General features: G+C 43.8%; 1 protein-coding gene across 1 annotated transcript in view; it reads right to left on the reverse strand.

Annotated features, from left to right (window-relative positions):
- Window positions 1-3,958: 3,958 nt before the first annotated feature.
- WDFY2 (WD repeat and FYVE domain containing 2) overlaps window positions 3,959-19,287 on the reverse strand; it is a 109,994-nt gene continuing 94,665 nt past the window's right edge. The window contains exons 10-12 of the mRNA XM_056562033.1: window positions 14,859-14,989; window positions 5,908-6,016; window positions 3,959-4,421 (exon numbers count right to left, since the gene is read on the reverse strand). Coding sequence (XP_056418008.1) covers window positions 4,392-4,421; window positions 5,908-6,016; window positions 14,859-14,989 — 270 coding nt within the window. The 3' untranslated portion in view covers window positions 3,959-4,391. The remainder of the gene's footprint in view (window positions 4,422-5,907; window positions 6,017-14,858; window positions 14,990-19,287) is intronic.

Raw genomic sequence — 19,287 nt, forward strand, 5'->3', positions numbered from 1 at the left:
CAGGAATAGCTGATTGATGTACATTATAGTGAATCTTCTCCCACAAAACTATATATGTTTATAGAAACGCTTGTACATTTGATATAGGTTTCATTTCACATAATGCATCAGTTTAGACCTATTAAGGTTTGTGATAAAAATCCTTTAAGGGTATTTCCGCAGAAATGCGAAATTTTGTTCAGAAAAGCTTACTAAATGGAATTGCAGAATTCTGTCAGAATTTCTGTGTTCTCAGAAATTCAAGCCCCATTGATTTCAATAGGATTTCACAAAATAGAAGACTAAATCTTATTTTATTTTTTTGTTGCAGAATTCGTAAAGCAGAATTTCTGCGTGCGGAAATAGCAATGGGATTGAGGAATCACAATCAATTAAATTTCATCAAAATTTGAGGTCGGAATTCCGAACGGAAATTCTGCCGTGTGAACATAAGGGCAGAAGGGAATCACTCAGCTGCCCACAAGTGCTGACACTGTTAGGACAAGAAGATACAGGGTATCTTTCATATATCAGTCTGTGCTTCCATAACAACCGAATGCTTTTATTCTCTGGTATATAGAGTCAAAGATGCATACACACATACATACCGTACAGACCAGAAGTTTGGACACATCTTCTCATTCAAAGTTTTCTTTATTTTCGTGACTATGAAAATTGTAGATTCACATTGAAGGCATCAAAACTATGAATTAACACATGTGGAATTATAGACATAACAAAAAAGTGTGAAACAACTGAAAATATGTCATATTCTGGGTTCTTCAAATTAGCCACCTTTTGCTTTGATTACTGCTTTGCACACTCTTGGCATTCTCTTGTTGTGCTTCAAGAGGTAGTCACCTGAAATGGTTTTCACTTCACAGGTGTGCTGGTGTGGAGGAGGAGGTGTGATGGTGTGGGGGGGGGGCTTTGCTGGTGACACTGTTGGGGATTTATTCAAAATTGAAGGCATACTGAACCAGCATGTCTACCACAGCATCTTGCAGCGGCATGCTATTCCGTCCGGTTTGCGTTTAGTTGGACCATCATTTATTTTTCAACAGGACAATGACCCCAAACACCTCCAGGCTGTGTAAGGGCTATTTGACCAAGAAGGAGAGTGATGGGGTGCTGCGCCAGATACCTGGCCTCCACAGTCAAAGGACCTGAACCAAATCAAGATGGTTTGGGGTTGAGCTGGACCGCAGAGTGAAAGCAGAAGGGCCAACAAGTGCTAAGCATCTCTGGGAACTCCTTCAAGACTGTTGGAAGACCATTTCAGGTGACTACCTCTTGAACCTCATCAAGAGAATGAGTGTGCAAAGCAGTAATCAAAGCAAAAGGTGGCTAGAACCTAGACTATGACATATTTTCAGTTGTTTCACACTTTTTTGTTATGTATATAATTCCTCATGTGTTAATTCATAGTTTTAATGCCTTCAGTGTGAATCTACAATTTTCATAGTCATGAAAATAAAGAAAACTTAGAATGAGATGGTGTCCAAACTATGTCTTCTTGCCCTAACAGCTACAGTCAGCAGTTTGGAACCTGAATTGTAGCCAGCAGATTCCCTTTAGGTACCTCAACAACAACCAAATGGCGGTTAATGTTACATGTGTAACTGTTTCAGACGGCATGTATCATAGTAACAATAACTCCAAGTATTATTTATATAATAATTTACAATATGAATCATTAGTAAAATCACGGACATATTCGCATAATTCCAGTCTTAGTAATACTGCTATGTTGTCAAATCATAGTTAGTATGGTTGGAAAAAAGACAAAGGTCCCTCAAGTTCAACCAAGGAGGTTGAAATATCACTTAGAGTATAGTGCAGCTGAGAAATGCACTAAAAGGTGTTCCAGTCTTGGCTAGGGATGTTATATCTCCTATAAATGCCCGACATGGTAGAAAGTCTGACAATAAATGAAGAAACTGCTACTTATGTGAATGGAGCCGTGCTGCAGTATCTGCTTAGCATCTGCGCAGCAGTGGTTCTGTGCAAGGAGAACTGCCAAAGAAGCCGAAATGCCCCATGTAATGATGAGGGCTCCTTCATTCTAGCAACTGGCTGGGCCCCATAGTCGGACTTCTTAAATCAACAAGTAATGGATGTCCTAGCAATAAAACATTTGCTGAGACAAAAAAAACTCAACAAAAAGGGGTACTCCACCCCTAGTCATCTATTCTAGACCCCCACGATCTCCCTGCTTTCACCAGCATTGGGTGTAGTGGCGGAGGCTCGTGATGTCACGGTCATGCCCCGCTTGTGACGTCACTGCCACGCCCCCCTCATTGCAAGTCTATGGGAGGGGGCATGACTGCCGTCACGCCCCCTCCCAAAGACTTGCAATGAGGGGGCATGACGTGATGTCACAAGCCTCCGTCCCGCATCGCCCGTCAGAGCAAAGTATGCTCCGAGCACCAGATGTATGGGGTGCGGCAGCCAAGATCGCGGGGTCCCCAGTGGCGGGAACCCAACGATCAGATATCTTATCCCCTCCCCCTTTAAAGGACTTTTAATGCCTTAAAAATCTGCGGTAACATGAAGTTCTTGATGCTTTAATCTTTTTCTACACGTACTAACAATGAGTTGACAACACCCTAAAATACATATTAAAAGGACACTACCTGGGTCACGAAGAACAAAATATGTCAGAAAATGGTACAAACATGAACATAATCATATACTTTTTTCATACAGAGATTTTACATCTTAAAATCCAATAACTGCTATGTGTAAATCAAGCCAAAAAAGATTGTTTTGGTGCAGAATTACTGGCAGTTTTTGGTCGGTTATATATATATATAACAAGTCTAATGCATTGTTTTATGTAAGACAACACACGCACAGATGTCCCGTCTGAACTCTGCCCACAGAGAGGAGTTCAGCTGCAGTACATAGGCAAGTACCGGCTGGAGGTGTAACTACCATAGGGCTCAGGCTCAGATGGACTAAGTACTGGCTCCCCAAGAGTCATTCACCCCCCCCCCCTCCAAGCTCTTAGACTGAAGTGCCCCTTAAAGTAGGGGGGTATACCCCAGCCTGAAATAAAACTGCATCAATAAAGGCTCCCCAGAGATCTCCTTTGTAAGTGCTATGCCAAGCCCAGTCCTCCTCGCACGTTACAGTCCATAGATCATTCTGCTAAATTTATGAATTACTTTCCATTTTTGAATTTACATGAAAAAAAAAATCTTAAAAAGGGGTTATCCAGATTTTTTTTTAATATATTATATATATATATATATATATATTTATATATATATATTAACTGGCTCCAGAAAGTTAAACAGAGATTTGTAAATTACTTCTATTAAAAAAAATCTTAATCCTTTCAGTACTTATGAGCTACTGAAGTGGAGTTGTTCTTTTCTGTCTAAGTGCTCTCTGATGACACCTGTCTCGGAAACTGTCCAGAGTAGAAGCAAATCCCCATAGCAAACCTCTTCCCGAGACAAGTAGAGATGTCAGCAGAGAGCGATGTTGCCAGACAGAAAACAACAACTCAACTTCAGCAGCTGATAAGTACAGAAAGGATTAAGATTTTTTAATAGAAGTAATTTACAAATATGTTTAACATTCTGGAGCTAGTTAATATATATATATATATTTTTTTTTTTAGTTTTTTATTTTTTTTTATATTTTATTAATGCTTATGCAGAATTATAAAACTACATCCCTTTCCCTTATCCTCTTACACCCTTCACTTCAACTTCCTGGTTGGACTTGATGGACATATGTCTTTTTTCAACCAAACTAAATATATAATTTTTTTATTTTTTTTTCCTGGAATTCCCCTTTAATAATAAAAAAAAAAAAAAAAAAAAAACACATGAAATATGTTTACTATATTAGGACACTTCTGAATCTCTTTTTGCTAGGTTAGCAATGTGTGAAATGTATTTCTCCTCATAAGGGAGACAAGCAGAAAGCACGTAATAAACAAAATGCATTTAAAGCATTTTTGGGGTTTTTGTCCCTTTAAAAAAGTCCAGATGGTGTCACATGAATACTGCTGTGAAAATATATAAAGAATGCATGATGGGAGGGTTTAAAATAGAAGGGTCCTCGTGATAAAAGACTCCATGAAGGACACCAACTATAGGTACAAACTCCAGTATATAGCACAGAAAACCTCTGCATAGTAAACGCCAAACAAAATCAGCAAACCCAAAAATAGGTTCAAACAAGACAGTGGAGCTGCCGTGTAAGCCCCGGCTCAGATTAGTTCCATACCATTTATCATTCAATGTAGCGATTATATAGAGAGTATCTCCTCTCCAGAGACAGTATTCAATAAAACCTTAACTTCTAGATACTCCGCCTACTGCGCTCCCATGGAGACTGCACTGAATCTTCTACTTCTTGTGTTATCCGCTTCAAGCTCGATCCATAGAAAGTTATCAAGAGACGACAGGTGTCATATCCCAAAGCTGTGACGTAACAAGAACATAGGAATGAACATCACTCAAAAGTATTGGAATGGTGATTTAAGATATACCGTATATATATATTTTTGGGGATCTAAGGACTAACACATGTGCTTAAAGTGGTACTCCGCCCCAAGACATCTTATTCCCTATCCAAAGCGGTGGGACCCTTACGATCTCCCTGCTGTACCCAACATTCGTTTACAGGGTCGGGTGCAGCGTCGGAGGCTCGTGATGTCACGGTCAGGTCGCGCTCATGACGTCACGGCCACGCCCCCTCAATGCAAGTCTATGGGAGTCACGCCCCCTCCCATAGACTTGCATTGAGGGGGCTTGGCCGTGACATCACAAGCCTCTGCCCCGCATCGCCAGTCATCCGGCACGGAGCGAAGTTCGCTCAGTGCACCGGATGTCTAGGGTGCCACAGCCGAGATCACGGGGGTCCACAGCAGCGGGATCCCTGCGATCAGACATCTTACCCCCTATCCTTTGGATAGGGGGATAAGATGTCTAGGGGCGGAGTACCCCTTTAACATTTCTATAGTTTATTCTTCCTGCAATTCTTAAAAATAGCTGGATATCCTGGTGAATAGGCATCTCTAAGATCTAATGAGATCATGTAGCGATCCTATGTTAACAGATTTATGGCGGACTCTACCATCTCCATCTTAAAATCTTGAATTTTTGATAGGTCAGGAATTTGTTAGGTGGTTTTAGCTTTATGATGGTTCCAAAAAGTTGTCAGGTTTCTTTACTAGAAAGAAGAAGGATTAGAATCCTAGACCTCTTTCTTCCCAGGGTGCTGGGACAAGAAATCCTTTTTGATTTTTAGACAATGGCCGACATTTAGCGTTGTCTTTAGGCTGTTTTTTGTGTCTGGAAAATGCGCAAAAAAGGCGCAAGCTGGGTTTATTTACGCCTTTTGGTTTACACATTTCTGCTGATTTTGGGTTGGAATCCACTGATTTTGGCAAGAAACATGATATGGATGGGTTTTATGAACTGCGCTTTTTTGTAAAAAGGTGCAAAAAAGGCGCAAGGGTATTGAAAAGTCTCTAAAACGACACCAGCCCAGACTTCGCTTTTAGGTGTATGTGAAGAGAGAAATTTCAGAAAATGTGACCTGCACAAAATGTGACCATTTAATAAATCTGGTGCTCCTACACATTACAGCACACAAAAAAGGTGTACAAAAATGCTTCATTTACACCTACAATGATAAATGCTTCACTTACACCTACAATGATAAATGCTTCACTTACACCTACAATGATAAATGCTTCACTTACACCTACAATGATAAATGCTTCACTTACACCTACAATGATAAATGCTTCACTTACACCTACAATGATAAATCCCGGCCTCTACCTCTTGCTCTAATGCCGACTGACCATCTATCCCTGACTGGTCCTTTTTGACTACTAGGTGAATAGGACACAATATTAACTTTAGAACTAAAGAAACTGCATTTTCCTTCCCTACTGACCTTAATGACCTTGTCAGCTCCTGAAGTCAGTAACCAGATTCTTGTTGGGTCGAAATGCACATGGACTATATTGTGCTTACTATTATGGAATGATGCAGTTGGCGCACGTCTGAAAATAGTGGGGGGGGAAGAAAAATTATGAAAAGCAAAATTTATAGACGACAAACAGTAAAATACACGCATAGATTTTTTTTTTTTTTACTTCAGGCTTTGGTCACAGTGCGTTTTGTTGTTTTGTATACTTGGCATTGGCTTAAAAGCTTTACTCACTTTATGTCACTTTAAAAGGTACCTGTCATCAAACCATATTTTATAAACTAACTCAGATTATATTCCCTAACTACTCCTAACACCGCTCCTGCCCTTAAAAGTATCGTTAATTTCTAACGATAATTTGTTTTCCCTTAGTCCTAACAGTAGCACAGATGGGGTATTCCACCCCCCGCGAACTGGTTAGGACAGATGGAAGTTTTATTGAACTTAATTAGATAATCAGTGAAAACACAACCACAACACCCTGTATAAGTAAGAGGGTCACCCTCTGTCCCATTGTGTAGTAACAAGAAGAACTAAAAACAAAGAACAGAAAAAAATAACTTAATTAGGAAGGGAAAGTTGTGCTACTGTTAGGACTAAGGGAAAACAAATTATCGTTAGAAATCAACGATTCCCTTACGTCCTAACCAGTAGCACAGATGGGGAAATGGCAAGCAGAAACCCTATGAGGGAGGGCTCTCATGCCCGACGGCGGATAATACTGTCCGTCCAAATGAGGAGAAATCGGCCAATCTACTGTCAAGTCTGTAGTGGGTGATAAATGTGGAGAGTGAAATCCAGGAAGCAGCTTTGCATATGTGTTCCAAGGGAACAAAGCTCCTTTCCGCAAAGGAGGTAGATACAGACCTGGTGGAATGAGCTTTTACAAACTCAGGAGGCTCCTTACCTTGGGATACCATGGCAATACGAATGGCATCTTTTACCCATCTACTGATGGAGGGCTTTGAAGCTTTAAGACCTCTCTTGGGTCCTGTAAAGAGAATTAGCAGATTTTCATCCTTCCTAAACTCCAAAGATCTTCTTATATAGATCTGGAGGCATCTCCAGATATCTAGGCAATGAAGAGCCCTATCTTCATTGGAGGATGGAGGAGGAGAAAATACTGGCAGGGATATAACTTGATTTATATTTTGGAATGATGGAACCTTAGGTATAAAGGATGGCATGAATCTGAGTAACACTTGATCTGGCAAAAATTTAGTATATGGTTCAAGTGCCCAGAGCGCTTGAAGTTCCCCAATTCTCTTGGCTGATGTGATTGCCAGTAAAAAAGTTATTTTAATGGTAACAAATTTCATGTCCACCTCCTCCAAGGGCTCAAAGGGGGGAGATGCCAACCCCTTGAGCACCACCGATAAGTCCCATGCTGGGACAGGTTGTATAATTGTAGGTTTTAACCTTGAGGATCCCCTCAAGAATGTTTTGACTAGTGGGTCTTGAGACAATGGTTTATTGAGAAAGGCAGAGATGGCTGATACCTGAACTCTGAGTGTGGAAGGAGATAGATTCTTGTCTAATCCCTCCTGAAGAAAGTTGAGGATTGTGGCAACAGCTGGATTCTGTCCAGGAAGTTGTTTCTTGGAGCAGCAAGACTGAAAGTTTGTCCAGATTCTTTTATAGGCTCTGTTAGTGGACTCTGCTCTGGAATGCGAGAGAGTATTCAAGACCGCACTAGAAAGCCCTTCTAGATGTGGAAGGGACTGGTCAACCTCCAGGCTGTCAGGTTGAACATTTGAAGATTTAAGCAGCTGTGAGTGCCCCCCGACACTAGTGCTTGCTCTGGGGGAAGCCTCCAGAATTGTCCCCGACTCATTTGCAAGAGTTGGGTAAACCAAGCTCTCTTGGGCCAAAATGGAATTATGGCTATGACAGAGGCTTGGTCCTGCCTGATTTTCATCAATACCCTTGGGATCAAGGAAATTGGAGGGAATATGTAGGCCAGCCTGAACCTCCATGGGATTGAGGGAGCATCGATTGCTACTGGGTTGCCTTCCCTGTACAGGGAGCAAAATCTCACCACTTTGGTGTTGAACCTCGTTGCCATAAGATCTATTTCCGGCATACCTCACCTGAGTGTTATTTGTTTGAATATCTCTGGATGGAGAGACCATTCTCCAGTTGAAAGTCCTCTGCTCAGGCGGTCGGCGATCACATTGAGAGATCCCCGAATGTGAACTGCCGACAGATGGGTTAGGTTCCTCTCTGCCCAATCCTAGATCAGACCCACCTCTCTGAGGAGGCTTTGTGATCGAGTGCCTCCCTGCTTGTTGATGTACAATACAGCCGTCATGCTGTCGGATTGGATCTTTACAGCTTTCCCTTGAAGAAGAGAAGCAAAATGGAGGAGTGCTAATCTGATGGCTCGAATCTCGAGGAGATTGGAGGTTAACCCTCTCTCCTGTGGAGACCAAGATCCCCGCACTGTCAGATCCAAGAGATGCGCTCCCCAACCTACAAGGGACGCGTCGGTGGTAAGTATGATCCAAGAGGGTTGGATCATTGACTTGCCGTCCTCGAGGTGAGACCACCATCTGAGAGAGGACCGGACTCGATAAGACAGGGAGTGGCACTTGTTTAGGCCCGAGGGCCTGAGATTCCATGTGGAGAGCACCTCTGATTGAAGAGGGCGTAGATGCCAAAGAGCCCAAGGAACCGCATCCACGGTAGCGGACATAAGTCCCAACATCCGCATGAGAGTGCGAATGGATACTCTCCGGGGTACAGAGAGAAAAAGAGCCGATTCTTGAACCCGAGATTTCCTCTCGGGAGAGAGGTAAAGTGTCATGGAGATGGAGTCGACTATGAAGCCGAGGAACCTCACTGAGGTCGTTGGGAGGAAATTGGATTTGGCCCAATTGACTATCCACCCTAACTGGTGAAGGAAGGATACTGCTAGTTGCAGATGTTGGGACAGGATCGCAGAAGAAGGAGCTCTGAGGAGCCAATCGTCTAGGTAGGGAACAATGCTGAGTTCCTGGAGCCTTAGAGCGGCAACTACCGCTACCACCACTTTGGTAAATGTGTGTGGGGCCGAAGAAATTCCAAACGGGAGGGCTACAAACTGGAGGTGTTTTAGAACTCCCCCTACCTGAACTGCGATCCTTAGATACTTTCTGGATACCGGATGAATAGGAATATGAAGGTAAGCATCCTTTAGATCCAGAGTAGCCAGGTAATCCCCTGGCGAGATGAGGTTGACCACAGATTGAATAGTTTCCATACGAAAGCGTTTGTGCTTTACGTACTGATTGAGATATCTCAGATCTATAATCATCCGCCAGTCTCCTGTTACCTTGGGAACTAGGAAGACTGGAGAATAAATTCCTGACCCCCGCTCTGCAAGAGGGACTTCCTCTAAGGCATTCTTCTGGATGTATTCCAGAATGTAAGTTTCTAGCGCCACCTGTTTGATTGGTGAAAGAACTCTTGTCTCCACATAATTGGATGGGGGAATTGATTCGAGGTCTATCGAATAACCATCCGAGATTAATCTCAGGACCCAAGGGTCTTGAATGTGGAGGGACCAGGCGCTTAAAAAATGGTGAAGACGACCACCAACTGGAATCTGGGGGGCAGGATGAGAAACTGGAAAGGTCACCTCGGCAAGGAACCCAGAGCTTCGTAGAAGCCCGTAGTCAGAGCTTTCTGTTGTCTTTTGGGCCACGGGAGCATTTCCGCCCCGGCGTTGATTACCCCAGTCTCTCTGAGGCTTAGGCTGGGGGGCAGATCCGCCCCCAGAACGCCGCTCCCGACCACGAAAAGTGGAATAAGGAAGGGACTTGCCTTTCTTGTCAGAAAGTCCCTCCATAATGCGGTCCAACTCAGCTCCGAAAAGAATGCCGGGTTCGTAAGGCATAGCACATAAGGTGTTCTTGGAAGAGTTGTCGACCTTCCAAGGTTTTAACCACAGAGGACGTCGTCCAGCGGAAGCCAGGGCCATAGACTTGGAGGCCAACTTAAGATGCTGGGTGGAAGCATCGCACAAAAAAATCAACGGCCAGATTGGTCGTCTTGAAGGATGAAAGAATTTCATCCCTAGGAACCCCTTGGTCCAAATCCGACTGGATGTTAGAAAGGCGGGTCTTTAAAAAGTTTGCTACCTCTGAGCAAGCTATCGCCACTGATGCAGACGCAGAAGCAGTGGAGTAGGAGCGCCTCATGGCACAGTCAGCCTTCCGATCCATTGGATCCTGCAAGGAAGACCCATCCTCAGCAGGGACCACTGTCCTCTTGGACAGTTTGGCAACTGCCATGTCAACCTTAGGGACAGGGCCCCAGGAGGAAAGCTGAGATTCCTGTATAGGAAACATTGTCTTAAATCTTTTGGTTAAGACCGGACCCTTTTCTGTTTTTTTCCATTCCGTTCTAAGTATGGACAGAAGGGTATCATCCGCTTTAAAGACCCTAGGTCCCTTAGAGGCGGAGGTAGAGGCTTCCCCGGGATCAACATCCTGGTCCCCCGACCGGATGGATCTCAGAAGACGCTGGGTCTTTTCCAGCGGAAAGAAATAGGAGGCAGCGACCTCCTCATCCGAAGAGGAGGACTTGGAATCTTCTCTCTCTTGATCCACAGACTTCTCCATTTTGGGAGGTGAAGAAGGTTTGGCGCGTTTCTGAGAGACAACGCCTTTCAGCTCCTCAATAGAGGCTTGCATGGCCGACATGTTAGAGGAGACCCACACATACATATCTTGGACTGTAGGCTCAGTCTGGTGAGAAGGTAGAGACTTAGCCCTACAAGGAGGGCACCTGGAAAATTCATAATTATCCTCAAGGGGAATATTGCAGTCATGGCAAGAAAGGTGCTTGCACTTGGCGGATCTTTTTTGCCAAGGCTTCACGATCCCCTGAGCCCTCGGTCGACATATCTAGATAAATATGAGAGGAGGAATAGATAATGTAGCGGCAAGAAAAAAATTGCGGCTAGATAAAATATAATTTAAAATACCCAAAGTTCTCAGCAAGAGACCAGGTAAGTGATAGAAATAGGGAAACAGTAGTATCCGCAAGGATGCACTACTAAACTCAAAAAGACAGGACTGTGGAAGTACCAACAGCTCTGCGCTCTAGGAGGCTGAATGACAGCCTAGGGGGAGTTTAAATATCCCCCTAGCTGGTGCCAAACCAAGACTCCGCCCACAAGGCGGAGTTACAGGAGAGATAAAGGAATTTTGCTCAAATCAGGATAAAAAAGGAACCCTAAGTTAGAGGGCTATAGGAAGAGGCTCCCCGCTCGGTTTCGCCGCATTATGGATAGTAAAACGGCGCAAAAACCGAGCCGGGGACTGAAGAGAGAATCAGCAAGTGACGTCAGACGCCGCTGACGCACTTCCGGCCGGGGCCGCGGTGGAGTCGCGGCTCCGGGAGTCACAGAAGCAGATGGGCGCAAAGAATGCCCAATGCAAGCAAGAAAGAACCCCCCCCTACTCATATAACAGGAGTAAGGGGGTCACCATCTGTCCCACTGTCCGGGAGGACAGAAAATAACACAATGGGACAGAGGGTGACCCTCTTACTTATACAGGGTGTTGTGGGTGTGTTTTCACTGATTATTTAATTAAGTTCAATAAAACTTCCATCTGTCCTAACCAGTTCGCGGGGGGTGGAATACCCCATCTGTGCTACTGGTTAGGACGTAAGGGAATCATACCTTTCCCCTTGTTCACACTGTGTGAGCTCCCGGCAGGAAAAAATGGGCGTTCCTCAGCAGGCGCAACATCATTAAAGTCTGAGAGAGCTGTGCCTCACCATGCCCCGCACGCACTTCCTGAGTTTGGTCTCCTGCCAGGCCGGGAGGAGACCACACTAACTGTTTGACTTGTGCAGGGAACAGAACAGAGCCACCTAGTGGCTGTTTTTTCAATCACATTAAAAACATATAAAGGTTGAGAATTTTAACAGCAAGTAAATCGCAAAGTGTCTTATGATTAAATGAGAAACAAAATATATATATTAGTGGTGGGCGATGTACCAGTTCATACCGAATACTGAAATTTTTGTCCTGCACGATATGAATTTTTCCCCATACCGCAATACTGGTTTGGCCCCTCCCCCTTGGGAATGAATGAATTATCAGCCCAGCGCTGCACTGTCCCCATCAGGGAACTAATCATATGTGACCCGCGAGCGCTGTTCTGCCCCCCCCCTCAAATTAATTATTAGCCCAGCACTGTGCTGTCCCCATCGGGGTAAATACTCACACATCACCTGCAAGCGCTGCCCTCCTCGTCCTCCTGTTTGTTGCACCTGCTGACACACTATACTGTGCAGTATCCCTATGCCCGGGCTGCAAAAGGTAAACAAAATAAACTTTAACTCACCTTCCCCATCTGTCCGGACCAGCATCCTACATGACAGTGGGCTCAGCCTATCACCGGCCAAGGCGGAACATCGCTGCGGCCGGCGATAGGCTGACAGCTCTTCCGACGTTCCCGTCCCCAGGAAGAGCGTACGGCCGACGTTTTGCAGCCCGGGCATAGGAATACAGTGCACGGTATAGAGTGTCAGCGCCGGTGGCAGCAACAAACAGGAGGACGAGGAGGGCAGCGCTTGCGGGTGATATGTGAGTATTTACAGACAGCGCAGCCCTTGGCTGATAATTAATTTGGGGGGGGGGGAGGAATACAGTTATATACCGTGGAAATGCCATAAGTTACAAATACACCGTGATACACATATTTGGTCATAGCGCCCAGCCCTAATATATATGTGTGTGTGTGTGTAGTTTGGTGATAGGTACTCTTTAAAAAACATTGGACATGTCACACATGTATGACAAAAGATTTGGTCAGTGTCTGAGTGTTCAGACCCCAACCAATCGCTAGATAGAGCCAGGAGAAGCGTGTGGCTGAGTGCTTCTCTCTCCGTCATGCTCCAGGAGACAGGCTCCATAGACTAACCAAAGAATCCATCTTCTGCAACAAGACAGGGAGAGCAGCAATGTAAAATACTGAAGTACCTATGGATGGGGGGTTAATGTGGACGATGGAGGGTTAATGTGGACGATCACAAAAACCCTATTTTTCCCATCCACTAATTTTTTTTTTATATATCAACTGGCTCCGGAAAGTTAACAGATTTGTAAATTACTTCTATTAAAAAATCTTAAACCTTCCAATAGTTATTAGCTTCTGAAGTTGAGTTGTTTTCTGTCTAACTGCTCTCTGATGACTCACGTCCCGGGAGCTGTGCAGTTCCTATGGGGATATTTTCCCATCATGCACAGCTCCCGGGACGGGACATCATCATTGAGCAGTTAGACAGAAAACTTCATAAGCTAATAACTATTGGAAGGATTAAGATTTTTTAATAGAAGTAATTTACAAATCTGTTTAACTTTCCGGAGCCAGTTGATATATATAAAAAGGTTTTGCCTGGTATACCCCTTTAAGCATGCATGGGGTAGACATAAGGCTATCCTTCATATAAGATAAGGTGCAGGTACTATTGATAGTAATCTGAATATTAGGAAGACTAGATGGGCCAATGGTTCTTGTGTTTCTATGTTTCACTGCAATCCAGATATTTCTGTAACTCTTAATAAGACTTCTGCACTTGTCTCCAGGTAATTTCCACTCCCGAATGGAGCAGCGGCCGACACGCTCCTCCATGTATCCCATAGAGATCCATAGAGGGGGCGTGTCAGCCGCGGCTTCCTGCGGGGGTCGGAATGGCCGCTTCCAGCTAACTGCCGGGGCCCCATTTAGGAGATCGTTGGGGGTCCCAACATGTCAGACTCCCCGCGATCTATAACTTATCCCCTATCCTTTGTATAGAGCAGTGGTCTCCAACCGGTGGACCTCCAGATGTTTCAAAACTACAACTCCCAGCATGCCCGGACAGCCGTTGGCTGTCCCGGCATGCTGGGAGTTGTAGATTTGCAACATCTGGAGGTCCGCAGGTTGAAGACCACTGTTATAGAGCATAAGTTATATTTCACTGCACTACTACTTTAAAGGAGTAGTCCAGTGGTGACCCAGTGGTGAACAACTTATTCCCTATCCTAAGGATAGGGGATAAGTTTTAAATCGCGGGGGGTCCGACCGCTGGGGCCCCCTGCGACCTCCTGTACGAGCCCCGACAGCCCGCGGGAAGGGGGCGTGTCGACCTCCGCACGAAGCGGCGGCCGACACGCCCCCTCAATACAACTCTATGGCAGAGCCGAAGCGCTGCCTTCGGCAATCTCCGGCTCTGCCATAGAGATGTATTGAGGGGGCGTGTCAGCCGCCGCTTCGTGCGGAGGTCGACACCCGCTATCTGGCCGGAGAGCCGGGGCCCCGTACAGAGAGATCGCAGGGGGCCCCAGCGGTCGGACCCCCCGCGATCTCAAACTTATCCCCTATCCTTAGGATAGGGGATACGTTTTTCACCACTGGACTACCCCTTTAAACTTGTAAATAATATGTGCTACTGTAGTCACAGGAACATCAATCTGCTTGGACATGGTCTTATGGCCTCTACCTTTAACATGCATGTCTAGAATATTCTTTGTAACCTCCGGAGACAACTCTCTCCTTGGCTTTCTGTAGCCAATGTTCAATGTGGTACACTATGATGCCAAACAGTAAAAAGCGTCCTACCGCGACGTTAATTGCAGGACACACTTTAGTATAACATTCCCCTACTGTCACGTATTTCCCTACTTTTCTAGGGGACCATCGTTTTTGTCCAGGACAGTTTTATTATTTTGTTTTTATTAAATTATTTTGTTGAACCCCAATGTAACCCCCTAAAGTAATGTCTGTTTTAATCAGGTAATTTTCATTACGTTTTTATCAGGAGGGTTATGGGTTGTTCTGCGTTTAACAGAAGGTGACCAACAATTTTGTCCAGGTCTGTATAAAATGTTTTTATTCTATGTTGAGAACTTGTTGTATATATCTCCCCTTACTTACTGTTCATCCGTGATGGACTCATAGCAGCTATCGCACACACGGACTTCAAACTCAAAGCCCATGAGGGGGATGGTGGACCTCTTCGAGCTGCATTTTCCACAAACCGCTTTTCCACATTTCCTGCAGTGATGCTAAAAAAAAGACAAAATGCAAATGTTAAAGGGGTACTCCGGTGAAAACCTTTTTTCTTTTAAATCAACTGGTGGCAGAAAGTTAAACATATTTGTAAATTACTTCTATTAAAAAATCTTAATCCTTCCTGTACTTATTAGCTGCTGAATACTACAGAGGAAATTATTTTCTTTTTGGAATGCTCTCTGATGACATCACGAGCACAGTTATCTTTGCTGACGTTATTATAATAATAATAACTCTTTATTTATTGTTGTCCTTAGTGGGATTTGAACCCAAGTCCCCAGCACTGCAAGGCAGTAGTGCTAACCACTGAGCCACCATGCTGCCCTTAGCATACATCTGCTATGCATGGTTGCTAAAATGGACAGAGATGTCAGCAGAGAGCACTGTGCTCGTGATGTCATCAGTGTTCCAAAAAGAAAGGAATTTCCTCTGTAGCATTCAGCAGCTAATAAGTACTGGAAGGATAAAGATTTTTTTTAATAGAAGTAATTTACAAATATGTTTAACTTTCTGCCACCAGTTGATTTAAAAGAAAAAAGGTTTTCACTGGAGTACCCCTTTAAGGGCCTCATGTATCAAAGTGGGAAGAAGAATTTAAAAAAAGTACTCGTAGCAAGCAGTCATAACTAATGTGACGCTTTAAAATTTTCCACATAATTGTAAGGTAATTGTATTTCTCACAGTTTTCATACCAGATCCCCGTCACGGTTAAAGTACAGAATACTGACTGCATATACCTCAGTAACATGTCACATAGGCTCTCTGGCGCCATCTTATGGAGAGCTCTGACTATTACAAGCCTAATGTGAGAACACTATCAAATGATAAAAAAAAAAAAATAATACACAATTTAAAATCACCAATCTTATTATATTTATTCATCTATGTTATTTATGGCAAGTTCACGTCTGTGTCTCAACTTTGAATACATTCAAATGACTGAGCATTAGCGATAAAAAAAAAAAAAAAAAAAAATTCTGATTAGTTTCTTTTTCTCCACTTACCGTAACCCCTTCCCGACCTATGACGTACCGGTACTTCATGGGTCGGGTCCGTGTCATAACCGGCAGATCCCCACTGCTATCAACAGCTGACATCTGCCGGTAATGACTCCGATGTCAGTCATTAAAATGGTTAAATGCCATGATCAATAGCGATCACGCCATTTAAAGATTAAATGCTGGTAATCCCTGGGGTCTAGGGGACCCATCTGCAGTACAAACACACACACTTTTTGCATTATTGCGGAGTGCTGTATATTACGTTTCACTCTTGTTCAAGTTTAAAGCACCAACATGAATATAGTAAAAGTTTTTTTTTAAACTTGCATATAAAATAAAGTACTGTTCGCATCCGTTAAAACATCCGTTTATCTTCGTTCATATCAGTAATAAGGCTAGGATTCCACTGAGATTTTTGCCCTGCGATTTTTTGGGCTTAAAAACGCCAGAAAAAAAACACAAGAAAAACTGCTACTGTTTTTCCCTGCGATTTGGTGTCTTTTCTTGCGTTTTTATCGTTGTGTTGAATTTGCCCTTTTTGGCCCCTTTGGCATTTTTTGTACAAAAATAGTTGGGTACTACAAAAAAAAAAAAAAGGATGCAGTAGGGATGTAAAAAAAATATATATATTTAACTAAATGGTAGAGATGAGCGAACTTACAGTAAATTCGATTGGTCACGAACTTCTCGGCTCGGCAGTTGATGACTTATCCTGCATAAATTAGTTCAGCTTTCAGGTGCTCCGGTGGGCTGGAAAAGGTGGATACAGTCCTAGGAAAGAGTCTCCTAGGAATGTATCCACCTTTTCCAGCCCACGGGAGCACCGGAAAGCTGAACTAATTTATGCAGGAAAAGTCATCAACTGCCGAGCCGAGAAGTTCGTGACGAACCTGTAAGTTTACTGTAAGTTCGCTCATCTCTACTAAATGGTTTTTTTTACAACAAAATTTTAAATACATTTTTTTATAAAGTGTGTGTGTGTGTGTTTCACTTTATTTTTCTATTTTTTTTTTTTACATATTTTTTATGTAAAACTACTACTCCCAGCATGAAACACACTGTTCCATGATGGGAGTAGTAGTATCTGTACTAATAGACCTATCGCCCCGGGTGTCAGTCGTGACACCCAATGTGATCGTCCATAATATTGCAGAGATGCGGAGCGGCTCTATACAACGCTTACATCTCTGCTCTGTACTCCGGCCAGTGATGTGAATAGAACATCACTCATTCATACTTTCCGCCCAGAGTGGGGATTGTCCGGATGGTTATAGCCGATCACAGCTCTGAGGAAAATATGAATGAGTGATGTTCTATTCACATCACTGCCCGGAGTACAGAGCAGAGATGTGAGCGCTGTATAGAGCCGCTCCGCATCTCTGCAATAGATAGGACGATCACAGCGGATGTCAGTAGTGACTACTACTCCCATCATGGCACACACTCTGCTCCATGATGGGAGCTGTAGTACCTGCATTAATAGACAGATCGCAGTGTAATTTCTGACACATGATGCGATCTGTCTATGAATGCAGGTACTACAGCTCCCAGCATTGAGCAGAGTGTGCTCCATGTTGGGAGTAGTAGTACTTGTAGTTAAGAACAGATCACCGCGGACGCTCTTCTATGGTCCCAAGCACTGCCGTATATATTCACATGTTCCTATTTCCCACAGAGAGCTGTGATTGGCTGGAACCATCTGGCCAATCACAGCTCTGCAAGAAATATGAATAGGTGTATATATACGTCAGTGCAGGGAACCATAGAAGAGCAGCCGCCGCATCTATATATTATACAGGAGGATCACAACAGACCCAAGGCGATCTGTTAATTAGTACAGGTACTACTACTCCCATCATGGAACAGTGTTCTATGTTGGGAGTAGTAGTACTACCTACAAATTGTTGAAAAAAAAAGTTACAAAAAAAAAAAAAACACACACACTGCATTTTTATTATTGTCGGCTACATTTTTAGCGCTTTACCTACCCACATAAATTGATCCCTGTTTAAAAATTAATAAACATTTTGTAATAAAAAAGATAAATTTCGTTAGATACAATTTTTCCATCACTACTGTATCTTTTTTATAATTTTTTTTTTTAATGGTACCCTACGAAATTTTAATAAAAAAGGTATCTCCATCACTTTTTTGGAAAAGAATAAAAACCGCTTGGAAAAATTTTAAATTTAAAACCAACCTGGCGTTTTTCTTGGCGTTTTTGCTTTCCCATAGACTTCTATGCGAGGCAAACGCCACGATTTCATGGCAAAAAACGCCAAACTAGGTTTGGTCGGGCGTTTTGAAAATCCAGCCTCTGAGCCTGAAATTGCTGAAAAACGACAAAAGGATAAAAAAAAAAAACGCCAAACTGAAAAACACCAAGTGAATTTTGCAGTTTACTATTGACTTGCAGCTAACCACTGGACGCTGCGTTTTTCACTGAAAAAACGCTGTGCGGGAAAATTGGCATTTTTTACAGCGTTTTTGAAAAAAAAAAAAAAAACCTCAGTGGAATTCCAGCCTAAGGGATAGATATGATGGATACAAATAACGGATGTTAACGGAGGTTACTTCCGTCACCATAGACTTCAATGTTAAATTACTAATGTACTGTTGTATAGGACACTGTACATTAGTTGCAGATGCCCCAACAAAATTGATAAGGTCTGGATGCCCTGGTTACTGATAGGAGAATCGGTAGTCCCCCCAGAATGAGTCAGTTCTCCTGGGAAGTATGACTGATTCTTTCTTGGCCTGAGACGTGTTTGGTTTGTGTGTACTGTATTTTTCGTCCTATAGGACGCACCAGCGTATAAGACGCACCCAATTTATAGGTGCAAAATCTAAAAAAAAAAAAAATAAAGATTTTGAACCCAATAGTGGTCTTCAACCTGCGGACCTCCAGATGTTGCAAAACTACAACTCCCAGCATGCCCGGACAGCCAACGGCTGTCCGGGCATGCTGGGAGTTGTAGTTTTGCAACATCTGGAGGTTCGCAGGTTGAAGACCACTGCATAGGAGGTAATACTCACGTGTCCCCGCCGCTCCGGACCAGTCACCGCTGCCCTGGATGTTGCTCCATCGCTGTCGCCGTGTCCCCGTCGCTCCGGAATGTCTCTGCTGCCGGCCGGGTATCCTCGCTCTCCGTCGCCGCCATCACGTCGTTACACACGCCGACGCACGTACGCGACGACGTGATGACGAGGAAGGAGAGCGCCGGCCATACAGGGGATCCCTGAACGGAGAAGACACCGAGGAGGCAGGTAAGGTCCCTCCCGGTGTCCTG

This window comes from Hyla sarda, chromosome 2 (assembly GCF_029499605.1).
Source record: "Hyla sarda isolate aHylSar1 chromosome 2, aHylSar1.hap1, whole genome shotgun sequence".
NCBI lineage: Eukaryota > Metazoa > Chordata > Amphibia > Anura > Hylidae > Hyla > Hyla sarda.